Source organism: Rhinolophus ferrumequinum, chromosome 19 (genome assembly GCF_004115265.2).
Source record: "Rhinolophus ferrumequinum isolate MPI-CBG mRhiFer1 chromosome 19, mRhiFer1_v1.p, whole genome shotgun sequence".
Taxonomy (NCBI): Eukaryota; Metazoa; Chordata; class Mammalia; order Chiroptera; family Rhinolophidae; genus Rhinolophus; species Rhinolophus ferrumequinum.
This window is the reverse complement of record NC_046302.1, coordinates 46,876,946-46,904,348: the sequence shown is the minus strand read 5'-3', so window position 1 is coordinate 46,904,348 and position 27,403 is coordinate 46,876,946. Positions and strand designations below refer to the sequence as shown.

The window sequence follows — 27,403 nt, the reverse complement described above, 5'->3', positions numbered from 1 at the left end:
AAGTCCACCCTTTTAAAATAAACAATTCATTGATTTTTAATATATTCACTAAACTGTGCACCTATCACCATTAGATAATCCCAGAAAATTTTCATCACCCCAAAAGAAACTCTATACCCATTAGTCATACCATATTCCTCCTTCCCACCAGCCTCCAGCAAACACTAAACACCTGTCTGTAAACACCTGCCTATTCTGGACATTTCAAATAAATGTGTGGTCTTTTGTGCCTGCCTCCATTTACCTACTATGTTTTCAATATTTATCCACATTGTACCATCTTTTGACCTTTATTCTTTAATGGCTGAATAATATTCCATTGTATGGACAGACCACATTTTGTTTATCCATTCACACCCTTGTTGCAAAACACCTGATTACAAATGTAAGGGTTTTTGTTTTTTGCTTTTGTTTTGGACATTCAATTCTATTCCATTGATCGATATAGCTACACTGTAGCTTCGTAGTAAGTTTTTAAATCGAAAATTGTGAGTCCTCCAACTATGTTCTTGCTTTTCAAGATTGCTTTAGCTATTGTGAGTCCCTTGTGTTTCCAGGTGAATCTTAGGATCAGCTTACCAATTTCTGGAAAAAGCCAGATGGGATTTTATAGGTATTGCACTGAATATGTAGATCAATTTGGGGCATACTGCCATTTTAACAATGTAAGTCTTCCAATCCATGAACATGGGATGTCTTTCTATTCTGAAACCTTGCTGAACTTATTAGTTCAAGTTGGTTTTTTTTGTGGATGTCTTACGATTTTCTATACACAAGATTCTCTAGTCATCCATGACTAAAGACAGTTTTACTTCTTCCTTTCCAATCTGAATGTTTCTTCATTTCTTGACTTACTGTCCCAATGAGGACTCTCCAATACAATGTTGAATAGAAGTGATGAGAATGGGCATTCTTGTCTTGCTCATGATCTTGGGAGAAAACATCCAGTTTTTCACCATTAAGTATTTTAGATGTGGCTATTTCATAAATAGCCTTTAGTAAATCAGGAAGTTTCCTTCTATTCCTAGTTTGTTGATTGTTTTTACCATGAAAGGGTGCTGAACTGTCAAATGGTTTTTCTGCATCCATTGAGATGACGTGTGATTTCTATCTTTTATTTTATTAATGTAGTATATTACATTAATTTTTGTATGGTAAATCAAGTGTTCATTCCTGGTAAAAATTACATTTGGTCATGGTGTACAATCCTTTTTAAATATTGCTGGATTCAATTTGCTAGTATTACAATGAGGATTTGTGCATCTATATTTATAAAGGATATTGGTCTGTAGTTTTCTTGTGATGTCTTTGCTTGTTTTTGGTATCAGGTCAATAGTAGCTTTATAGAATGAACTTAGAAATGTTGCCTCTTCCATTTTTTTGAAGAGTTTGTGGTAGTAATTCATATTAACTCTTCCTTAAATATGGGGTAAAATTCACCCAGCAAATTCACCAAATAAGCCATTTAGGACTGGGATTTTCTTTGTGGGAAGTTTTCTGATTACTAATTCCATCTCTTATTATTGGTCTATTCAAACTTTTTAATTCTTGAGTCAACTACGGTCATTTGTTTTTGTAAGAATTTGTCTATTTCATCTAAGTTATCTAATTTGTTGGCATATAACTATTTATAGCATAATTTCTTTCTGCCCCATTATCTCTCTCTTTTTCCTAGGACTCCCATTATGGGTATGTTGTATACTTCATGGTGTCCCACAGATCTTTAAGGTTCTGTTCATATTTCCACTCGATTCTTTTTGTTGCTCAGATTGGAAACAAGTTCTGACCTCAAGTTCAGAACCTGACTTCAAGTTCACTGATTCACTCTTCTGCCAGCTCAAATCTGCTACAGTCTTTCTAGTTACTTTTTCTTTTCAGTTACTGTACTTTTCAACTCCAAAATTCCTATTTGGTTCTTTTTTAATAATATCTACCTTTCTATTTACATTTTCTATTTGGTGATACATCATCCCATGCGTTCCTTGAATTCTTTAGACATGGTTTTCTATAGTACTTTGAACATATCTATCATAGCTGATTTAAGTTTTATGTAGTCCATTCAAGACCCAGGTCTTCTCAAGGAAAGTTTCTATTAACTGCTTTTTCTTTCCTTTCTATAGGCCCTATTTCCCTGTTTCTTCGGATGACTTATAATTTTTTGTTAAAAACTGGACATTTTAAATATTATGTGGCAATTTGGGATATTAGTTTCCAGAATTGTTATGGAACTCAGGATTTGTTGTTACTGTATATTTGATTTTTCTGGACTAATTCTGTATTTTTTTTTTTTTTTGGTCATGTATGGTTACTGAAGTCTCTGCTTAGTTTATTTAGTGGTTCATTAATGATTAGACAGAGATTTCGTTAAATGCCTTGAACTAGTAAATCTTCCAGCCTTTATCTAGGGCTTACATGTATGTGTTGGGGTGTGCCTTCACTCCTCTGCCAGTCTACAACTCTACCTTTGTCTTTACTTCTGTGTGTAGAGCTTCAATGTCAGAGGTGAGAACTTAGGGCCTTCTCAGGTCTTTCCTGGGCACGTGAAGAGCCTTGTAGATTCCCAGGAATATGTTGGAGCTTTTCAAATCCCCTGAAAATTCCCAGGTTTTCCTTTTAGTATGTGTTTGGCCCCAAGTAGCAAGACCATCTCAGGCAGCTATGATTAAACAATTGTACCTTGTTTTCAACGAATGCTCAGTGAGTAGAGCCCTTTACAAAATGTGAGCTCTGAGTCATGTCAAATAAAGACAAGCCCTACTGAACGGAGATTTTCAGCAAGCTGTCAAATAGAGATGTTTCTTTCGGCAGTGGACCTTTTGGGGAGCTCAACTTTTGTTCTGCCCCATCCAGTGGCTACTAGATCACTGGTTTTCAGTCCTACCATACTTGCAAGGCTGTTGGCTTTCAAAGCCACGGTGGAGTTGGGGCAAGAGGGGATGGGTTTAGCACAAGTTGAAACATCATAGGTCCCCTGTTCCTCCTGAGATCGCAGTGTTTTTCTTGAAAAACTATTCTTCAGATTGTCCAAGTCTATAGCCAACTTCCAGAGCTCTGAAAGAATTGATAGCAACAGGTATTGCCTATGTTCTTAATGCTTTTACGGAGTAAATCTACAGAAGTCCTTACTCCACCATTTTGGAATTCTAGCACCCTTATAGTCTTTTTACATGAAATCTTCGTGGGGTGCTTATCATCATTCTAAACTCAGTATTACTGTGTCACTCAGCATTACAGCATTCACCCTTCCTATCACGTTCTGGGAGACTGCTGCTTCTTTAACAGTATGGACAAGAAAGATCTGGAAATTCCACAATCAGTGCCAGCCAAACTTTCTTCCAGGGGAATCCCTGAGACTGCTTCCTAAAAACTGAGTTTACAAATGAGAAAAATGATTAGAATCTGAGATACGTTTAGTAATAAGTTTCCCACATTATAAAATTTACACTGACTTCAACTTCTGAAAGTTGGTTCCTAGTGAGATGGCCCCAATTTCAACTCTAACATTGTTGGAGCTCAGCTACTTGAAAAGTTGTGGAAATAAATCCTTAACATTTGTGTTCATCATTTTGTTAACACTTGCTGAGGAAGGGCATAAGGAGACAAGCATACCTTCTAATAAACCATTCTAGAGACGAGGCTGTAACAAGGAGCCACAGGGGAACACATCTTTTTCAAAAGGAGAATTAAAGAACCCAGTCGTTTCAGGCCTTGCTCTGTCTCCACTAACAGTGTATTCCCATCACTTCAGGGCCAGGCCTGGTCCACAGCCATCTACCTCACTGACATCTCTTAAGCGTCTATTAGGTTGATGCAAAAGTAATTGTGGTTTAAGAGGTTAAAAGTAATTGCAAAAACCGCAATTACTTTTGCACCAACCTAATGCCTTTCTTTGATAAGTAATGGGAAAAAAGAGAAATAGTAAAGTGGGGAACTCTGGCAATTTCCCCTTATAGGTCTCCTATTTGTCTCTTGAGTGATTCTAAGACAATGCGTAACACCTAACACAAGGCAATAATTAAGAGAATTTGCTCACTTTTATCACTTATCAGAATTATATTCACTCTTTCCTCACTTTGCAGGTAACATTTTTCCATCTGCTGAGAGTGAAAATAAATCAGGATTGAGAACAGCGACAGAGATGTTTCTGTTCTTTGTGTTTAAGAATTCCGCAGCCCTGTTATCAAACAGTGCCGTCCCATTTTGGTTTCAGGAAGTCCCACCCCCAAGCTCAATTTCCCACCTTGACTAAAGCCACCTGCATTTCCAGGCTGCTACCACCAGCTGTCATCTGGGATGCTTGCATTCCCAGGCCGGTTGAGAAGTGCCAGCTTCCCAGATCACTTCCTCACCTCCGATCTGCATAACGCTGTAAGACATTTCTTTCTCCAGCTTCCACTACAGCTCCACTGGGGCCCTAATTATACATTAGAAAGGACGATATATGTGGATAGGCACAAGAGAACTGAAAGTGTTGCAAAGTTCCCACAGAGATACTCCTTTTACTTCCTAGCTTACACTTCTATTTCTTAGCTAAGAGACCCTATTCCATAGGAAGTATAGATGGGCCAGGTGAGCCAGGTGTTGTCCTCACAGGCCCCCCCAGTCAGGTGTGCTAGGTGTGCCAGGTGAGCCAGGTGTGGCCCCACAGGCCCTTGCAGTGGTTCACCCCACCCTACCCCAGCCATTCCTTTAACCAGAAAATGTCATATTTGATCATTCCCTGATAACCCCTCAAATAAGAACAGCAAAGGGGTATCAGAGAGCTAAGCAGTGGTATTAAGATACTCTATCATTTCCTTTTATTGTCACTCTTCAAAGCCTGAGGTCACCACGACATTAGATTTATATACATAGTCCAAATTTGGGTTCAAACCCTTGCAAGTATGATATGTGAATTTGGACTTTTATCCAGACTTGTTTTAAACTAGGACTACACATTGCTTGATCAAAATCATAAACCAGCAACATAATTCCCCACATCAATTTGCTTCTGTGGAGCTAAGTTTTGTTATATCAAATTCTCACTTATTCTACTGTTGTTCTTTCTTGGCAGAAACAAAAATGCATTTAGGTTCACTTTAAAGAATGGGCCTTACAATGCTTAAAATGATAAGCATATGTATTAAAAAACATTTAAAGATGACAAATTCTGAATTACACTGTGGGTGGGGGGATCTAAATTTACAAACTTCACAAAAGTAAACCCAATCCCCAAACAAGTTGCAGCATTCAGTGAGAAAAATCTTTCTCGGCCAGTTGTTTAATTTCCTAGTGCCTAGAAATCAACATCAAAAGTAAAAACCGGAACCACCTAACTTCTATGAAAATGGAGGCTTTGAGAAAGGATTTATAAAAGGCTTCAAAAATATGAGGTGTAACAGAAAGTAGACAAGCAACTGAAGTGATGGTGGAGAAATAAGGAAATTTGCATACTTTTCTACTGTATGAAAATCCACCAGGAATTTCTATCCTTTTACTTTTGTTAAAATAGTGTAAAATTACTGTTTCTTTTCTTTTAATTTTTTTGGGGGGGGAATTTTGGGGAACAGTGTTTTTCCAGGGATCCATCAGCTCCAAGTCAAGTCGTTGTTTTCAATCTAGTTGTGGAGGGCGCAGCTCACTGGCCCATGTGGGAATCGAACCAGCGACCTTGGTGTTATAAGCACTGCGCTCTAACCAACTGAGCCAACTGACCACCCCCCTAACTCTACAAGAGTCTTGATACTAACTCTACAAGATATGAATATTGAAGAATGTGACGGATTCCTAGAGAATATAACTTTGAACTTTGGTATGCCATTTATACCACCTTGGGACTCGAAGCCCTTATTTGAACAATAAGTTACCATTCAACACCTTCTTAGACCGTCTCTACTGAAGGAGCTGCCATATCCCGCTGAAGGAGATGTCCGTATCCCATGGCATGCAACACCCCAGGTGTGGGCAAGCGTGCTTTCCCAGGCAATAAATTTCACTTCTACAAACAGCTTCAAAGCCAATGATGGTGATTAACATGAGTATTCAATACTGTTAAGACCATTTAATGAAATGTTATTGTAAGGTAATGAGGCGAATATGGCTAGTAACCAACCCAATGAAGAAGGCATTTTTGACAAAGTGAGATTACCAAGAAACTCACTGACCCACAGTTACCCCTTAGGAATAAATGCAAGGCCTCCCAAGAAACCGCCATGAAAGTCAGTGCTCAGGATGGGCAGCATACCTGTTTAAAAAAAAAAAAAAAAAATTTCTTATTTGATGGTCATCCCTGGCTAAGAAAAGCAGAAGGAGGAAAGAATTTTTTTTAAAGGCAAGAATACCAAGCTAGACAGGAAACTAACTCAACAAAAATGGGCAGCTGAGGCACCAGCTCCACCCTGGGCTGTACCTTGCCAGGGACTTCAGAGCCAATAACAACTGATTTTTGTTTGCCTTGAGAAAATTACAACAAAAGCATCCACTACTTGGAAAATCAGCAAGGTCATCTAAAGATGACGACAATGGAAAAGGGTTGCCAAGGGAGAGAAAGAGGAGAAACTAAGTGCATTGTGTATTTTACTAGGGAAATGTTCATACCAACTGTAAAAGCCACCACGAGAGACAAGATCTGTGCAGAATCAAACAGCAACAAATGCACAAGATGTGTGAGACCTCATCGGCAATTTCAACATAGCAGCACTGCAAGGGTGAGGTGGGGGTCACCCGTATTCTGACACATACCAGCTGTGCAATGGCAGAGCCGAGAGACAAAATACATCAGCTTTCCAAAAAGGCTCCACCGCCCATCCCAGGAATTCCATCCCTGCTGGATACCACTTGAGAGCACGGACCACATCTGGCACAGGAAGCAATGACGATCCTAATATACTATTATAATACAAGCACGTTCTACATCACCTACGTGGCCACCTTAGGTAACTAACTGCATAGTTCCCAGGATTTCTGGATCTTCCATCAGCCTTTGTAGTCATGACCGAGATGGCAACAGTGAGTTTCTACTGTCTGCAGCTAACGAGACTTGAGGTCAATCATGTCTTCATGCTCCAGCACACAGTACAACAGAAGTCCAGTGACGGAAATAAAGGAAAACAGAGTAAGTGACCACCACCTGGCACCTGGTAGGTCCGGAAAGGAAAACTCGTACTAGGAACCTTGTGATTGTACTTCCTGAGCACAGATGGTAAGTGTAAGTTTACCAGAACAGCATCGCTTGCCACATTAAAACCACACAGTTAATTTGAATTGGATTAGGTTGGGAATTATATTTGTAATACATGTGTATGCTGGGTATAGTGTGGTTATGGTGATCTATGATACAGATGGTGATACATAAACATGTTTATTCCTTTTACGTTAGGATATGTTTTAAGAAACATTAATAAAAATAATTTAAGGCAACATGTGGAGTCCTGACTGATGTTCTTTAACAGGAGTCTACGTTATTCAAGCTTAAAAAAATATTATACTGTATTATGTTGCCTGCCGTCTTCAGAAAAGAGGACACAGGATTACTTGTTTGTCCTAAGCAAGTAATATTTCCTTGTTGGGAAATGTTGGAGCAGAAAAGAAAAAAAAAAAACCTAAGCCAAATCAGCTAAGCACTGAGTAATATTGGCATTAATATAGTGAATGGAATGTTTCTCATTTTTATGGTTATTCTTCAATATTTGGACTAAATTTAGAAGTGTTCCTTTCATTGATATCACCCCTTCAACTGCTTCGTCTAAACTTCTTATTACTATTTTCAGGTTATACATGTGCACCGAAACAAGAAAGGAAGCCGTATTGAGTTCCAGGTTATATGTTGTATAACCTAGGCTAGCAAGGCAGTTCCATTTAGATGGCAGCAACAAACAGTAAAATGTTAAGTCCTCCTTTTTCCCCATGTTTCCTCTGATTCCATATTGATCTGTGCCAGATGAAACCATGCATTCTCCCAACATAAATAAAGGCCCTGCTGTTTGCTAATTAAACTCCATGATGGAAGCATCCCTAATGCCCTTCTGAGCTTCCACTTGCTAGCAGATTTGGCATCAGACGGGAAGGTGCAACCAACAGGTTTCCCCCAAGAGGGAAAGGACTCCCCTGGATTAGGGAGTCCCCAAACCTCTTAGGACAATAGATCCGATGGAGGAAGTACAGAATGTTCACAGTCGCCGAAAGGTCCCAGCAGCTCAAACACCAGTCCAAGTGCTATGTGGCCGGCAAAAAAAATAAGACTTGAGGCCAACATGAAAACATTTTTACAGAGACATCAAGCCCACAAAAGCACCTATCTCCGCCTCAGCAGGGCCGCTTCATTCAGATCGCCAGAGACTGCGTCCTAACACAGTACATCACCTGGAAAATGCCAACGCTATGGTATGATGATGAATAGTTCAACTGTAAGAAGGCTGTTCCTAAGCCCTAATGTCATGGTCGGCAGAGTAAGTCTACTCCGTGTGCACATAAAATCTGCCCTGGAACTGGAGAGTAACCACTGAAAGTGGACAGTAGCTGACTGAATTATAAACGCCATGCTTTATCTTGAGTGATCAAAAAGCCCTCTAGTCATTCTAGACCAACTGAAACACACTGATTCTCAAAAGGACTCTTCACCTCCGGCAAGTCAAGGTATTTTTAACATAATAGTTCAACTATCTCTAACTCCAGAGCGGTCCTCTATGTTCCTTCAAATTCCCCTTCTTGTCTGGTCCCCTCCGAAAGGGATACTTGGGAATTAAATTACTCAGAGAAGCCTGCAATAATAGTTCACATGCACAGGCAATAAATAGTTCTGAATTATAATGTTTGCATTTCACCTTGCCTTAATTTAACAGTATTTTTAAAGGAAAAGATGGTATGTGTTCCCATTTTTATATTTGCAGGGGTAAACCAACGCCTAAATGATGATAATGTCTGTGAACTCCCTGCAGTAAGACCTTCAGGATTGGAAAATTCAATCCTATACAGAGCTGAGTATAAAAAGCCACCTTCTTTCCTGCCTCCTCCAGTCTGGAGCCAGTACTACAGAAAAAGAACCCACAATCCAGCACATGCCTCTTCCTTTGCAGCACTGCTGAAAACGTAAGCAGTGGTGAGAACTGAAGAGTACATCTGGATTTTGATATACGAGGAGACCTGGGTTTAAACTCTGCCATTTACAAGCTCTGTGGCTTTGGCCAAGGGACCTGTCCTCTCTAAGCCTTGCTTTTCTCATCTGAAAGACACACAACATGGTACTTACAATCTCACATGATGTTCCTGGATTAAATGAAACCACCATGTAAAACTGGTATGGAGTAGAGCAGGGTTTCGCACCCTCGTCACTACGGGCATTTGGGGCCTGATACTGCTTTGCAGTGGGGGCTGTCCCGTGCATCGTAGGCTGTTCAGCATCAACATCCCGGCCTCTACCTGCTGGGAGCCAGGAGCATCCTCCGAAGTTGTGACAACCAAGAATGTCTCCAGTCATGGGGCTGCCGGATGGCTCAGCTGGTTAGAGAGCGAGCTCTCAGCAACAAGGTTGCTGGTTCAATTCCCGCATGGGATGGTGGGCTGCGCCCCCTGCAACTAAAGATTGAAAACGGCGACTGGACTTGGAGCTGAGCTGCGCCCTCCATAACTAGATTGAAGGACAATGACTTGGAGCTGATGGGCCCTGGAGAAACACACTGTTCCCCAATATTCCCCAATAAAATTTTTTTAAAAAAGTTCCCCCTTTAAAAAAAAAAAGTCTCGGGGCCGGCCCGGTGGCTCAGGAGGTTGGAGCTCCTTGCTCCTAACTCCGAAGGCTGCCTGTTCGATTCCCACATGGGCCAGTGGGCTCTCAACCACAAGGTTGCCGGTTCAACTCCTGGAGTCCCAAAGGGATGGGACTCCCTGCAACTAAGATTGAACACGGCACCTTGAGCTGAGCTGCCTCCCGGCTCCTGGATGGCTCAGTTGGTTGGAGCGCGGGCTCTCAACCACAAGGTTGCCAGTTCGATACCTCAACTCCCGCAAGGGATGGCTGTGCCCCCTGCAACTAGCAATGGCAACTGGACCTGCAGCTGAGCTGTGCCCTCCACAACTAAGACTGAAAGGACAACAACTTGAAGCTGAACAGCACCCTCCACAACTAAGATTGAAAGGACAACAACTTGACTTGGAAAAAAAAAGCCCTGGAAGTACACAGTGTTCCCCAATAAAGTCCTTTAAAAAAAAAAAACTCTCCAGTCATTGCCAAATGCTGGGGCGGGGGGCTGTGGGGGACGGGGAGGAACGGGGACACAAAATATACCCCAGTTTAGAACCACTGCACTAGGTATTTGATAAATGCAGGTTTCTTCCCTTCCTCCCACTTACGTGGTCCTGAAACAAGAAATCTGTGAGATTATTCTAGACTCCTTCCTTTTCCTCACCTAATCAAGCCATAACCAAACCTAATGCCATCGCCTCCTAAATACCTCCTGCATTTATCCCCCTCGCTTGTTTCCCTGTCATCACCACCAGTGCTGCCTGGCCAGCTGTGGGACCTCACGCTGTCGCCCACCTCAAATCCATGTTCCCCACACCGTGTGGTGAATGAGAGAAAGGCACAGATGGAAACAGGTTTCTCGAAGTGCCTCAGAGAAAAACGTCCCAGCCCCTTGACAAGGTCCACAAGGCTGTTCACACACAGCCACTTCCTCCTTTGGCTTTCAATTTGGCCACCCAGGCGTCCCTGGATGTCCCTCCCCGCCAAAAGCACTCCTCTGACACACCCACTGGGTGGTTCCACCCACGGGCTCTGGAGCCAGAAAGCCTTGGATCAAGTCCTGGCTCTGTCACTTACTAGCTCTGTGACCTCAGTACAAGGTATTTACACCTCTTTGTGCCTCAGTTTCCCCAACTGAAAGGATCAAAGTATCCACTTCAAAGCGCTGTTTGACATGATTATGTAAGTTAGTTTTTGTGAGACAGTTATGTCAGCACCTAGCAAATAGAAAATGCTCAAATTCTAGCTGTGAGCTTACTTTATTTTTATCTAAAACTCCGCTCACGGGTCACTATTGGACGCTGGACACGCTGTCTTTTCCACCCTCCTTCACAGCCCAGGTTCAACAGCACCATCCTGCACAGTTATTTCTACTATTTCCCTGGCCGCAAAGAGCAGTGGTGGTTTATCTGCCTGTCTCCAATAGACCACACCCTCCGCAGAGCAAGGTGATGTCACCCCCAGCACAGTATCAGGCCCTGAGTGTTCACTCCATTTAAGCCAAAGTCTCAGAGTAGGCTATCTCATCGGGTCAGTTGGTCAAAAACATTTTTAAGATCTTATTGAATCCGAATTTGTACATGCAACACGTTACTCTTCCTTTTGCCTAGTCTTAGAATGTATCATGACTTAGAATTTTACTCTGAACTATCCTCCTTCCCTCAAAATTCTAAGGGGAAAGACCTCCTGCCTCTCCAAGCCTCAAAAGAGGCAAACATGTTCAACAGAGGAAGGATACAGACTCACCTTAGACGGTTTACACTGGGTTCCCTCCACCCTCATCCCTTCAGATTCTTAAAAGGGCAAGACACTGCCACTGCCCGTACCAGAGCACCTGTGCTTGAAACCATCATCTTGCAGACTCCACGATTAAGTCTACCTGGCAAAGAAGGGCAGTGTCCTTGTTGCCCAGGTGTTACAGTCACAGCCAGACAGGTAAACTGAGACGTCACTCCTCCTGAGTGACAGAGATGTTATGAAATTTGGGACTTTCCAACCCACCTCCCTCCTATTCGTAAAATTGTCTATTATTAGATATTCCTGTCCCTTCCGATAATTATTCATCTTCTTTTTTTTGTGTATTAAGACGAAGCTCATTCTAACAAGGCTGAAGTTGCTTAACAGAATATATAAAATATAAGACTATACAAAGGTTTCAAACAGTCAGATGACACCAGGCAGTGAACTATGGTTAGCAACCATTAATTAGAACAGAACTTCTCAAGCTTAACATTCAGTTCAAAAGGGAAAAGAAATTCTCTCAAATCTCCTCTCCATGCTGACTTCCATCTTTGGGTTGTTATTTCACTTACAGAAGCATAAAACTAGGTCTACATCCTATGGCGCTCGCTGCCACCAAGCTGGTTCCCTGGGATTCCAAACAGCTTGCCACCAGAGTCGGGTTTTGATGTTGACTCAATTCTCCCACGTCTTTTTAACTGGAGAGGGAAAGTCACATTCACACGGCCAGTCACGCGGTTATTTGGCCTTCGCTGGGTGGAGGACGTCGTTGACGTATTAAGTCCATTTCTGTCTTGTCTCTAGCTTGCGACAACTAGAGGATCACTTATGCCAACACAATCAAAGACGATTTCAAAGCACCTAACAGCGGGTCACCAGGCATTCGCTCCAACCTCACCGTACAAGCACATCCACTTCGGGCATCAATTTCTCCCTCTCTGCCACGTACACACACACTCTGGTATCTCCCAACTTGAGGGGAAAAAACACCCTGCGGGACCCGTGTCCTTGCCTAGCTGCAGCCTTGCTTCTCCACTCCCTTCACAGCCAAATTCCTTCGAAGAGTCCCCTCCACAGCCTCAAATTTCATTCCTCTCCTCCAGGGGGCGTCCATTCCCACCCTCCCAACACAGCTTTTGTCCAGATCACCAAGGCACCAGCCTCGCCAAATCCCCCAATCCGTGCCCCTCCCTGTCCTACCACCTGTGCTCCAGCTCTGAACATGCCTCCCAGTCCCCCTCCCTGGGACCCCCCTTCCTGGGACCACACTCTGTGAGAGGGGAGAGGGCAGCCAACTTTCTCTTGCCCTGTGTAATCCTCATCCCTTCCCCTGGTCTCAATTTCCGCACATGCGAAGGACCACAAGGTCCCATCCTGCCCCCAGGGCTCCACTGGGTTCCAGACGTTTGTATCTACCTGCCTGCGGGCACTCCCTGACACTTACTGGGTATGTTACTCTTAACCTAATCTAACAGACTTTTTGATTTCCCCACTTCCCCCCCCCATCTGGTTCCTCCACAGTCTTCCTCTCAGCAACTGACATTCCACCTAATTGCTCATGCCCAAATCCTAGGTGACGAACATCTCCCTATCTGTCTTACCAAGTCCCAGAGACTTCCTCCAAGATATATGTGAAACCCACCCATTTCACCACACTTTGCCGTGCCCGGGTTTGATCCCACCTCCTAACCACCTAGAACCAGAGTTTCTTGACTGGTCTCCCTGCTTTCCTTCTTGTCCTTCCCCCAACAATCCTTTCTTCAAGAGTCACTTCAAGTCACAAATGAGATCCTGTTACTCCTCTGCTGAAAACCCTCCCACAGCTGCCCACTGTGCTGAGAAAACCCAGCCCTCCACAGCGGCTGTCGGGGTCCTCCAGGTCTTTCCTCTGTCCCCTTCTCTGACCTCACTGCCTGCCGGACCCCCCCGCCCCGCCCCCATGCTCCAGCCATGGTGATTTTCTTTCTGCCCCTCAAGACTGTTCCTATCTCAGGGCCTTTGTGTTTGCTATTCCCACCTGGAATATTCTGTCCCCAAACCTTGAGTAGCTGGCCTCACCTGCACTGCTGTATCCCCCTTAGAGTCAGTTCCTGGAGAGCAGCAGCACCTCTACAGAACCTGGGGTGCACTCTACCTCCCCTCCTCCAGGACACAACATTTGCAAAAACATGTCAAAGCCTCTCCCTGATGCAGGAGTGGCAAACATTCAAGTCACACACCACCACCTAGCCTCACGACTGTGACCGTTAATTCCACATTTATGTCGGGCCTGATTCGCACTTAGAGGGGTTTTCTTTTGGGGACAGGGAGGCGGGGCTGACCAGCATCTGAAACCACTTCCTATGTTTGGGGTTTCCCACAGTGTTTGGATAGGAAGCTGGTCCCCACCTCCCACCACAGAAACCAAAACTTGAAACGGAGAGGAAACAAACCTCTCACACCCCTCCCCCAGCAGCAAGGGTTGTAAGCACATGATTGTGGTCAGCCAATCAGAAGCTCCTGTCTGAGCCTTCGCACCAGGGACTCAAAGAGGTCGGGGAGCAGAAAAGAATTTGCAAGAATTTGCATAGCAGGCCTGAGACTGCTATCCTTAGAAAGGCCTGCTTGCAAGGTTGGCTCCAGGCTGGCTTCTGAAAACTTGAATGGTAAGCTGCTCCCTCCACTGATATGAACCATTCCCCTAAATGATAAGTGTGCCTACACTGTGTGGGAACCACGTGGTTTATGAACACCTGCTTTCCTTCTGGGAATCCGGAATTTTAGTATGTGCTAGGCAAAAGGCACATCCATGATCAGTCCCCAGTAAAAGCCTCGGGCATCGAGTCTCTGAGATTCCCTGTAGATAGCATGTCACCCCCGTTGTCACAATTGTTTCAAGAGGAATTCAGTACATCCTGTGTGATGCCTCTGGGAGAGGACTCTTGGACGCTTGTACCTGGTTTCCTCCAAACTTCACTCCATGTGTCTTTTCCCGTTGCCTATTCTGCTTTCTTATCCTTTCTCTATCATAAAACGTAACTGCATGTAACAATCTCTGGGTCTCGTGAGTCCTTCTATTGAATCATTGTGCCTGAGACAGGTTTTGTGGACCCCCAACACAGGTAGGAAAGAGAGCTGATGCAGCTACAGTGAGAGGAGCATCGACTCACAGCACCCACACAGACGTGGCGCAGTGTCATGGATGGCATGCAGTGTCCGGGAGCCCCGGGGCCTGGTGGGATGGTTCCTGGGTTTTTTGGCTACGATGCTGGGTGCCCAGCCTCCCTTGGCTCCTAACTGCCGTCCAGGCCTGGCTCTCCAGCTGTTACAGGTACTTCTGTGCTTTGCAAAATGCCTTCAGTAAATCCTTTTCTGCTTCCATTCAGCAGAATCAGTCACTGCTGCTTGCAATCAAGAGCCCTAACTTCACCGATTTTGTACAAAAATAAGTGCTATAAATAAAATTTCAATGGCTGAGGTGGGGGTGGGGTGTGGTGGGGTGTGGTGGGGTGTGGTGGGGTGGGGTGGGGTGGGGTGGGTAGAAGGTCCTGTAAGTCCCACAAGCCTAGCTTGGGGTAGGTGATCATTCTGAAAAGGAAGAGCAAAGGCAGAATGGCTTCAAGTGCCCCTGTTGTCTCTTGGACCCAAACTGTGTGCCTCTTCATTAAAGGCTATTTTAAAATTGCCTCGAGGCAGAAGCAACAGGGATAAACAGGGTATAAAGACCTGTCGCAGGGCCGGCCCGGTGGCTCAGGTGGTTGGAGCGCAGTGCTCCTAATGTCGAGGTCGCCAGTTCAATTCCCATAGGAGCCAGTGAGCTGCGCCCTCTACAGCTAAGACTGTGAACAATGGCTCTCCCTGGAGACGTCGGCTACTGCCAGGAGCTTGAACCGGAATGGTGGGGGGAGCGGAAGAAGGGGAGGAAAGGGGAAAAAAAAAAGACCTGTCGCTAAGACAAGGAAATTCCCAGAACTGCAGACTTCTTCTAACTAGATAAGATCACTGGCTGTCTTTACCAGCCCAAGGAATTGACTGGAAGCAAACAAACCAGGATCCTAAGTTTTCATGGGAGCATGATTTCAGCCAATGGCTGTTCAATCCACAAACAACCCTGAAGCCCCAAGCAGGACCCCTCTGCCAGTGCCCGTCCCATCCAGGTGCAGCTACAGAGGAAAAGGACCAAGAGAGAGTCTCACACTGGACATAATCCAGCAGAGCCAGAAGCTGCCAGGCTGGCTGACCAAGGCAAGGACTCCTTGCTCTTCCTGTTCTCCCAGCTACCACACTGAGTTTTCTTTTTTCCCCTTCTCCAAATGGGAGGTTTACTGCAGTATCCTGTTCCCTCTTCACCATTGTAGGCCAGATGTTTTTTTGGGGGGCATAACCCATTCAGCCATGAGTCACCACACCATTGGGGAAAAAAGCCTCCTTTCAGGTTTAAGAGAAGGGACCATGTATTATGCAGTCTCCCAACCTTAGGCGAATATTTGGGTTGCCTCCCTGGGGAAAGGGAGAGTGTGCTTTCATGAAGCCATGGGCATTTTCTGAAGGTGTACAGATCGGAGTGTGGATGCATTATCCAACAGGTGGTCTGTGGCGTCATCATGGACTTCACCCCAGCTCAGGGAATGGACCATTAAGGCAATCAAGGCAATTGCACGCCCTCCTTCTCAATGGCTGGTTGACGGATGGTGAGCAGATCTAAACCTCCATGGGCCAACGAGACACAAGAGATTTCCTGAGTAATTCTAGGAAGAGATGTCCTTAATCTTAAGAGAAAGCCACAGGAAGCCATTCTCTTTCCTCTGCAAGTGAAAAAAAAAGAAAGAAAAGAACAGAGCTCTGACTGCCACGGGCAGCCAGCCTCAGACCAATAAGGCCTCTGAAAGGGGCCAGACTGTAGATAGTAGAGAAAAGAACTTGATTCCTTGATGACATCAGTGAGCTGGCTCACGTCCTTAGTGTCCAGGGGAGCACTCCTTAAGAGACACATCTTAACTGAGACACATCTTAACCTTAACAAGACAGATACGGTTATAGTCTCCATGACAACTATCAATAATCAATCATAATACATGGGCCACCATACTACGCAAACTGAGACTGGCCAACTCAAGTGCTACAATTCTAAGATCCCCATCACCTATGAGCTATAACTTTGGGGGAATGGGGAGAATAGGGGGGTGTGGTGTGAGTGCAAAGAATCCACCATCACATTAAACACACATATCCATCATAAGTTGTATCCTTATTTCAGAAATATTAAAAGACTCAAGAGGTGGAGGTGATAAAGACAAGTCTCAGACTAGACATAACATGTTATTTACTACCTTCCCCCTTTTGTTCAGGAAGGGACCACCATGAAACATATTCTAGGAGGTACCAACACCTGTCGAAGTCAAAATGAGAAATACTTCTGGCCACTTAGGTAGCTGTACCAATGACTACAGCTATGCACGGCTATCATTTTGACATCTAAACCTATTTAATGCTGCAGTCAGGTAATAACAAGACCTCTAACTCAAAACTGAAGAAAACTAAAATAAAGAGAAACAGATTTGAGTTTGATCACAGGCCACACTTTTCAGAGTACACACAAAAAATTTTCACACTACTAAAGGTTTAAATTACATTTAAGCAACTGTAGTGCAAAGAAGAATAAAAATACAAAATTAACTGTCCACAGTAGAGAAAATGAAACATCTATTAGGTTGGTGCAAAAGTAATTGTGGTTTAGGGCGGCCGGACGGCTCAGTTGGTTAGAGGACGAGCTCTGAACAACAGGGCTGCTGGTTCAATTCCCACATGGGCCAGTGAGCTGCGCCCTCCACAACTAGAATGAAGAACAACAGCTTGGAGCTGATGGGCCCCAGAGAAACACACTATTCCCCTATAAAAATAAAAATAAAAGTTTTTTTTAAAAAAGTAATTGCGGTTTAAAAGGTTATAAAAAAATTGCGAAACCACCAATTACTTTTGCACCAACCTAATATTTTGCACGCCGCAAGTGGCAAAAAAAAATCCAACTTACAAGTCACTTTTTCTGAAAAATATTCAACCCTTTATCTATCCTTCCACTTTCCCACCTTGATGGTGAGCTCCTAAAAGGCAAGTGTGGCAAGACAATGACCTTGAAATCCTTAGCCACAAAGCACAAAGTGGGCCCTTGATAAACACACGTTCAACTGAACAAACACTATCAATATTTGTACTGAACAACTGCTCTAATTTTTACCTGAAGCTTGAAGTACATGCATTTGGGAGGTTTCCTTCTTCCTCGCTTTTAAACTTACTTTTATTTTAAGAAAAAAAAAAAAAAGGGTTCATTGTAGAAATACAGAAAATGTAAGCAAGCAAAAAAGATATGAAAATTACTTGTGATCCCTTTACTCAAAGAGAACTCCCATTAACATCCTGGGATATATTCCTAGTCATTTTATCTATGCATAAACACTTTTAACCACAAAAGGATTCCACTGTTTTGTATAAACAGTGCACCCACTGTTTTGTAACCTACTTTTTCCACTGAATATTATATTACTGACATCTCCACATTATTAAATATTCTGCAATATCTCCCTACCCCAACCACCACCCCCCAGGGCTGTACAATACTCTTCACTACCTCACTTTTCAAAGGATAAAGGAAAAGGGTCTTACTCTCAGCTTATAGTGTTCTCTTTCACTAAGAACATTCTCTGAAAATTAAGACAGCTATTCCAAAGGCAGGCAACACGGCACATACCAGTTTCTCAATTACCACCACAAACATAATGAAGAACTCACCACCAACACACAGCATTCAGTTTCCTCTAGGTACAGCTACCTTCAAGAGTCACATTCACTTATCCTCTGGTGTTAAAAAGCAGGGAGGAAATATAGACAGTTCAAAGGTGAAAAACCAACTCACTGGTGGTTTTATGGTTGCATCCAATTAACACACACAATACCGGAAGCACAAACGGAACAAGAAGAAAGGACAAAAGAAAGCAAACTGATTCTGGTTTGCTTTTCCTTTAAACCTCACACTCCTTCCGCTTTCTAAGCCAAACTGCCAAAGATAAAGCTACGTGTTTCCCCAAAAATAAGACCTAGCCGGACAATCAGCCCTAATGCGTCTCTTGGAGCAAAAATTAATATAAGATCCGGTATTATATATTATATTATATTATATTATATTATATTATATTATATTATAGCAGGTCTTATAGTAAAATAGGACCGGTTCTTATATTAGTTTTTGCTCCAAAAGATGCATTAGAGCTGATTGTCCAGCTAGGTCTTATTTTCTGGGAAACACAGTAGCATTATGATAACACCCAAAGATAAATCACTTACTAACTTAGAGAAAAATCATGAGACTTAGAAAATAAAGGACAAGATTTTCAACACTCCCATGCTTCAAGATTTTCAAGACTCCCATCTTTCGTGTTCTACAGGTAGTTCGGAGATCCGTAAGGATATGGAGCTTTTAAGTCAGTGGGATGCATGTACACACATTTGTTTTTCCATTAATACTTAATATCGAGTACTTACTAAGCAAAATAATTATCTGAATAGATGAGGCTTACTTTCGTTTTCTGAAAAACCAGATCAAAGTGACTTCCAGCATTTAAAAGAAAAACACTTACACATATTAAAAAAAAAACGAACTCATTCAATACAAACATCTTCAGTTAAACGAAAGGAAAAATTAGTAGAGACAATCTTCACCTACATTATGGGACCCAAGCCTGTCTTCACTAGACTCCTCATATGGGTGATATCTAACAGAGTTGCCAAAATGTACCTAGAAAATTTGAAATCAGAGAGAGCACCAAAAAAACTGTTTCATTTTGCATTTTAAAACATTAAAACAGATGTTCCGCTGGAGCCATGCAGGTAGGTGCCCTCCAGGTAAGAATGCGCTGGCCATCCTTCCCAACTGTGGTTCTCATTCTACTTCACAAAATGCTCTAGAAGTTGTGCTCGCTTCAGCAGCATATATACTAGAATGCTCTAGAAGACACATCATAAAACATGGTCCAGAACCATCCAAGGAGACCAAAAAGAGCCAGGCCTTGAATGAGGCTGAAAAATGGGAAATATTATTAAAACATGACAACTGTTGAACAAAGGCAAGACCAAGAATCAGAGGCAAGGCGCTGGCCCTTGTCCCTGCACCACCGGGTCACCACCTTGACTGGAGGTGCCCAATCAGATGCAGAGGGAGACAGCACAGACTGGAGGGTAGACACGTGCCTGAGCCACTCAAGCGATCCATCCAAACTTCACTTCAGATGCCTGGGAAGCCACGGGTGGGGGGGTGGGGGAAGGAGGGGAAGAAGGGGGTGTGGGACGGGATACCACCCTAACCAGCAATGGGACCATTCCTGGGCTTCCTGGGCTTGTTCATCCCCTTCAGGGGACCACCATCCCTACAAGCCCTTCCAAGTCCCACCTTCACCAGGTGGATTTCACAGCCCAGTATTTTACATTAAAAAAAAAAAAATCCACTTTCGAATATCCCTTTTTTCTTAGTGAATAGGAGGTATAAAAAGAATACGAAATCTTTCAGTGGATGCTTGCCTGCCAAGAAGTCACCAAACACTGAACTTGATGACAGCGAGGGAATCTGATAGCCTCCCCATTAAACTTGGCAAGTTCTGAATCAATACAGGACTCTGGAGTCAGGGACAAAAAGTCGACTAAAGTGTCGATTTAAGCTGGTTACCCCAGACACTCTTAAGTAATATGGCTTTTGTCACCTACAGGTATTACAGTAATAATCAGCATTCAGGCCACTCAGGTTCAGAACAAAACATTGCAACTATAACGAGAGCCTATATACTCAAGAAATAAGGTCCAGATCTTTACACTGTCGCTTTTCTCTCTTCCAGAACTTGAGCTGCAGTCTTGCATCAGGAATCAAGAATATCTCCAGCAATCAAATACCCAGGAGTGGTGATAATTATTACTTCCTTCTCAAAGTCAATGGCAGCAATTGTAGAACGGTAAGTATAGCAGAACTAGAATTATTTAGAAGTCCCCACACACCCAAGAAGAAAGGATAGGGCAGTGGTTCTCAAAGGACTTTTTCTGTGTTTGTATGTTGTGGGGACTTTTTTTCCAAATCCAAATGCCTGAAAATTAAAACTCTCCCAAATTTCAATAAACCCTAGATAAGGGGAACCTTGAAAAACTTGGAAAATAGATGATTCCTGAGACTGCCCACAGTGAGAAATATTACTTTAGGTGTTTTTATTATTAAATGATTTTTTTTAGTCTGTAGGAAAATATTATTTTCTAAATCTAGTTTCTTTACCCTTATCTCTAAATTATGCTCTCATTTCCATATTCCACCAGCAAGCAACTCCCAAGTCAACAGTAAAATCATTAAACAGTACAAATATTGCCACCTATAGTCAGAAAATGAAATGCATTTGTTTATACTGTGACCTAGAAGAGAAACAATGTAAAAACAAACAATAACATTTTGTCTCCTTTCTCACACCCTCCATTAATCCTGCTACCTTAATATTTATCATCATTATGTTACTTGTATATTATTTAAATCCTCTTTAATATGGATTGCCAGATCAACATGTAGTCTGCTACATATTAACAAATATATTTGCTACAATTAACAAATATATCAGTAAGACAAAAACACTTATTCAAAGACCTACAGCATCAAAAAACTTGAAAACTCTTAAGTTGGATCTCTTTTTACCGTCGCCAGTCATCTAGGACCCAAAATTCAAAGCCAGCAATAAAATCTGGTTAAACAGATCTTTTAACTCAAAACAAAAATGTTAGGGGGCGACTGGTTAGCTCAGTTGGTTAGAGCGCGATGCTCGTACCACCAGGGTGTGGCCACTGTGAGCTGCGCCCTCCACAACTAGCGGGATACAACTACTTGACTTGGAGCTGATGGGTCCTGGAAAAACACACTTAAATGAAGTTTAAAAAAAATTTTAATATGATCTCAATCTATCAAATAGAAATGACTTAGCCTCTTCCACCAGTCACTTATGACATTACTTAAACACCTGAACAATACAGAAAGGTTATTAAATTAGCAATAAGCATGAAGTTTCTCTCCCCCACAGTGAGTGCAAAAGCAATTTAGCAGGAACTCCAAAGTACTGCTGCGATGATGTCACATTCTAAAGCCATTCTTCACATCAGGGATGTACGTCTTCCTTGACATCATTCGTATTTCTCCTAAATATATATCAGCATATTGACACTCCCAGAATCCCAAAACAACTTTCCAAGAAGTTTCCCTGGGCTGTGGACACTCACTGCATTGAGGAGACACCGAGTACCAGTCAATGGCTTCCCTTTCAATTGTGTTCTGCGTGGTCAAGCAACCGCAATTGTCTGTGGATTCCCATTTTCCCATGTCTTCACCCCTTTGAACAAAACTATTTTTTTTTCTTAAATTAAGGAAACTACTTTTCAATCATGAAATATTTCAAATACACACCCTGACGATACAAGTCAACAGAATATAAATTAAAATGTCAATTTCTACAAATTCCATAGAATCCTTAAAGAAAAGAAAATATCGAAAGAGAGTAAGTAGAATTTAACACAATATATTATCTTTGCCCATGTTAAAACCTGCTTTGCAGTGTCACAGTAAAACCTAGGCCCTTTGGGGGTTTGTGTCCCAGAGGTTAGCAGTGAGGACTCGGGTTGTAACTGGAGTCGCCCATGTGCTGGGTACACAGCACAAAGACCGGCGGCGCTAGGCCTGACTCAGGCATTTGGAATTGGAATGAATGGGCAAGTCTTAGCTTCCTCTAGAAAACTGACTTTCAGCATGCACCTTTAGAGCCAAACAATACCGAAACTGTACTTTCTGAAAGCAATCTTGTGACCACTTTGCACAACTGCAAAGATGATAGCACGCAAGGTTTCCCAAGTAATCTCTTGAAAACACTCACGGACCTCTTTTTATAAATTAAGGACTCATCTAGGCTCCCTGTTTCTTCTCTGGTAACGCCCACTTAAGAGCACTGCCCTTATTCTAGCACATTTCTCAGAGACGGCAAAGCAGAAATCTGGCTAGCAGTTGACTAAAAAGCGTTGACTGATTGGGGGTATTGAAATTGAAGGTCCAGAGTTAGCACAGGTCTCTAATTAGAGAAATTCATGAATTCTAAAACAACCTTGTTTTCATATTTTAACATCTCTGAAATAAAGATGCTTCATAAAATCAATGGTGTATCATAGCGTGACAGCAATTTTTTTCTTTTTTTCATAGTGATACATAAAGCAAAATAACGGTGCATCTTAAAATTGACAGCATCTTAAAATATGATATCTATGCCAAAGGTTAACCTTGAATGTTTGTGATAAAGTGTTACATGCAAATGAGCAGTTCCCTATGACAACAGGGAATAGTTGGACATGGTGGCAACTACAGCACAAGGGCCACATCTCAAGGCCACGATTCAGACACTCTAATTGTTGCCAGGTGAGAATGAAGTCCCAATGAAGTCAGATTTTTTACCATTTTCCATGAAAATTCCCAAGCTTTAAAACACTGTGGACACCATACTAAACAGGGCTCTTGATTAATTCTGGCCTACAAGCCATCAGTTTATAACCCCTGACATTTATCTCTACCTTATATTACCCTGAATAATGTAACTATGAAGACCCTTCAAGATACTTGGAAGAGAGGGAGCATATTTAAAACTAGGGCTGTGGAATCAACAGAACTGGGTTCAAATCCTGACTCCATGACATACTAGCTGTGTGTCCTTAAGCATGTCACTTAACCTCTCTGAGCCTCCATTCCTCATCTGTATATTACACCTCATAGGGGTCTTATGAGGATTAAACGAGACAGCACGTGCATAAAGGCTGAACACAGTGCTAGGTGTAGAGAAAGCATATGAAACATTGGCCAACTATCCTTATTCGTATAAAATAAGGAGGGAGGGTGTCAAAGTACCATCCCAAGTCAGGCTGGCCTTCATTTCTATGCCATTTGCCTCATCCTAACCACCAAAAATATTTTAAATGCCACATCTACTAAGAAAGCTGTCATTCAAACTTTCACCCACTAGAAAATCTTTTCAATACCTTTCTAAGATGTTATAATAGAAGATTTCAGGAGGTTAACAGTAACATTCATGAGTAAACTATGCCAAAATGTGCTACAGATTGCCCAAAAAACAAAAACAAAAATCCAAATAAACACCAGCCATGGAACCAAGCCAGATGCAGAAACTAGTCCAAACGGTTCTGATTCCAGACCAAATCTGATCCTGGGCCCTGAATCAGAAGTTTTGTTAATTTGCTAATCCCTGCAAACACCAAAAATCCTTCATCTGATGGCGCCTTCAAATTTGGTTACCCAAACTGACCTGGTTTAAATCAGGGTGAACATGAACTATAATTCACCAGAGGAACCCCAGCCAGAAAGGCACATAACAATAAACAAACAAGCACGTGCACTGGCACCAGCAAAGCCCATACTTCATCCCTTTCATTCTACAAGCTGGACAGACGTAGGAACAATGCCCTCTGTCTTGGCAGCCCGCTGTTTTCTAGGTTAATGCAATGCTTCATCATCAGCAGTACTTAGAGCTAGTCTTTCTGAGATGGGATATAACTAAGTGTACTCCAAACATACGATGCTTTTCATCCACCTCCAATGGAAACACAAAATTCACTAAGTATGGATGTCTATTTTGCTAAGAGGTTTATAGGACAACTTCTATAGAACCATCGAAATATCTTTACGTGTGATGGTCTGCAGCACACCAAGTGTGTGAACTGACTTGCACCCATAGTTAACACGCCTTGGAAAAACAACCCTGCAGTTTGTTTCATCAGGCATTCTACTTTAAGAGGCTGTTAAAATCTTCCATTTGTTGTCTTGCACAGGCTAATGCAGGGAGACAAAACAAGCTATGCAAACTCAACAAGCAATTTGTTAATATTCTACGAAGGCATTCCCTGATTTTCCGAAGGGCAACCTGACAGCATGAAACCTCCCATAAAAAGCAAACACCATCAAACAGTGAAATCATCAAAACAGCCCTGCCTTATTTTGTCACTGGTAGGAGAAGCTGAAAAGGACAGATGTGATTTTTGTCTTTTGTAATATAATGTGTGCGGAACTAAAGTGTACCAGCCACATGGCCATCACTCAATCCACCAATAAACTGTCTTCATCACCTCTTGCTATTCCCCATACAGCCACAAATACCCCTCTAGTAACATGCAGAAGCGAACCCACTTATACACACACACACACACACATTCTCTTTATACTCCATCCTTCACTTTCACACTAGACACCAAATAAAATCTTTAGTAGTATTAACTCATCTAGACAAAAGTGGCAAGATGCACTCTAGGTAGATTCTGACACTAGCTGTAAATGTAAGCGAAGCACGAATAACAGTGATATGCATGCATTTACCCAGCTGCATTTCCCAAAACACTGGTAAAATCATTTTTTTTTTCAGGGAGCTGTGAAAAATAATCATGTAATTGTTTTTTTAAAGATCTAAGACGAAACGCAGCTGTCTCCATCCTCCACAATCCCTCAAGCCCTTTGTTTAGGAATGTCTGCTTCTCAGCACCTTTCTAAAAGCTCACTGCCTGCCCTCTACTGCTGCTAATTAAATGGAGAAGTAGAGAATGAAAGAGAAAGCTCCTCAAAGGGGAAAGAAGCCAGGAAGAGGAGAATCGCCCCTGGGCAAAAGAAGCAATGCTACTTTTCACCCATCTGCAGGTAACTGCACAAAAAGGGGAAATTACTTTACACAAGCACAGCACAGCAAAATAATCAAAAATGCAAATCGCACGTTATTTGCATTGTGATCATTCTTTGATAAAATACCACAAGCTTTCACTAGCATCCTTAAGGGGAAAAATAAGTCACACCCCCAAACATCCTCCCCACTTCAAGATACCTATTCCATTACACACTTAAATAGCACCCATGCACGCACTGTACCAGAGTACCAGAGTAGGAAAGCTGGTGAGACAGAAGCCATAACGTGGGCATGTTTCAGATAATAGCCTCTTCATGAACCCCACCCCCATCAGCAGAGAAAGACGGGACCTCAGAAAAGAAAGAAGCTGGAGAGGAAGAAAGAGAAATCCAGAAATCCTAGAATTGCCAGGCATCAACTTTTCATGAAATGCACAACCAGGATAGGAAATACCTCCCTGCTGAGTAATGCTTCTGGGTTGTAAATTCACCTCTCGAAAGGGGAGCCAGACCTGAGCGCGTGCCCCGCCAGATGGCAAACCCCTCCTACCTGCTCCATCCAGCCTGCCTGTCACGCCGCGCCAGCGACAGGCCTCCCACCCCCCTTTTTGGCAGAGCAACACACCAATAAGAGCCGAGTGTGGCCGGGCGAGAGAGACTAAGCAGTGATTTAGCAGGATCCTTTCTAAAGGGGAGGAGTGGGAAACCGCGAGGAGAGGGCGAGGGTGAAAACAAAGCCCTTTCCAGTCAAACCGAAGCCTTCGGGGCGTGGCTTATTTAATTTTCTTTATTAATAAAAGCGATCGATTGAGCTTTCGGCTCTCCAGCCACCCTGGAGGTGCCGGGCTTTGATCTTTGCAAGGAAAAAAATGGCAGGGCTGCAAGCTGCCTCCAAGTTTCCAGGAGCACCTGCCACCATCCTAGACCTCCTCCCCCCACAAAAAAAGACCCCAAAAATCCAAATTCCTGGCATTAGATTCTTCAGGGAAAAAAGGCACACACCGCTCCACACGTTCACCGACTCGCACCGTGGCAAGCACACACAGGCGTCAGAGTACTTGCTGACACGAACGTTAGAAAGTTCCCGGGGAAGACAATTCGGGTTCCTCTGGGCCGCGGGTCTCCAGCCCCCACCCAGACGTAACATACAGCAGGGGACTCCCGGGCTGCAGGAGCGTGAGGCGGAAAGTTGCCCAAAAGCCCCAGGAAACGCGGCGGGGACAGGAGGGGGAACTCGCGAGCAGAAGCGCATCCGCCTTCCACCAAAGGCGGGGAGCGGCCGAGTGAACCCCGGCTCCAAGGGCGCCGCGCCGCTTTATTTACAAACAATACATTTGGCTGGGGGGAGGGGGCGCAGGAGCCGGGCGGAAAGACCGGAACAGCAACCCCCCCGGCACCCCGCTCCCGGACGCTCTTGCGTTTGGGTTCCCCTGCAGGCGCGGGGGACGCACACCCCTCGGATCGCCCCAATCCCCACCCCTTGCCCAGTCCGGGGCAGGAACTCCCCAGGGAGTCCCAGGCGGGAAGGGGGCGCCGCTCACCTCATCTTCCGAAAGTCCATAGACTGGCTCTCCGAGCCCGGTCGCCATGGAGCCGGCGCCCAGCGCGGGTCGGAGGCGCTCCCGGGCGGCTGGGCTGCGATGCGGGGGGCCGGGTCTGCACTCCTCCTCCCGGGCCGGCCCGCCCAGCACCCGGCCTCGCGCGTGCCTCGCCGCAGGTGAGGGAGCCCGGGCGCGCGTGTCCCGGCCGCTGCCGGCGCCGCTTCCTCCCGGGAGGCTGCGGGATCGTGCGGGCTCCCAGTCCAGAGAGCGCGCCGAGCAGCGGGCGGCAGCCTCCGCGCCTCTCCCAGCGCGCGGCGGCGGCGCGGAGCCCGCCGGGCTTCCCCTCCCCGGCGCCCGCGCCTCGCGTCTCCCCTCCCGCCCCGCTCGCCCGCCGCTCTCCGCCCCGCCGCTCTCCGCCCGCGCGGAGCCTGCTCTCAGTCCTCGGGAACCCGGCTCGCCAGCCCCCTCGCTCGCTCGCTCCCTCCCGGCCCCTGCTCTCTCCGCCCCCTCCTCTGCCTCCTCCCACCCGATGCCCAGAAGGGACCCTCCCCGCCTCACCGGGGCGGGCACAAGCCAATCAGAGGCCGGGCTGGGCGGCGGGCCGCGGGGGTGGCGGAGTTCTGCGCCCACGCCCACGCCGCCCCACCCCCGGGCCTCTGGAGGCGCTTTCCCCTGTTCCTCCGGGCTCTCCGCGCGGTG

At 44.2% G+C, this 27,403-nt stretch overlaps 1 protein-coding gene across 6 annotated transcripts in view; it reads right to left on the bottom strand.

Moving 5' to 3' along the window:
• NEDD4L (NEDD4 like E3 ubiquitin protein ligase) overlaps positions 1-27,029 on the bottom strand; it is a 313,861-nt gene extending 286,832 nt beyond the window's left edge. For 2 of the 6 annotated variants that reach the window (XM_033135693.1, XM_033135694.1), the window contains exon 1: positions 26,705-27,029. In XM_033135693.1, the coding sequence (XP_032991584.1) occupies positions 26,705-26,752 (48 nt within the window). In that variant the 5' untranslated portion in view covers positions 26,753-27,029. Of the gene's footprint in view, positions 1-18,223; positions 18,245-26,704 lie in introns of those variants that run through there. The other 4 variants (XM_033135697.1, XM_033135695.1, XM_033135698.1 and 1 more) reach the window with 4 other exon arrangements.
• Between the last annotated feature and the right edge of the window lie 374 nt (positions 27,030-27,403).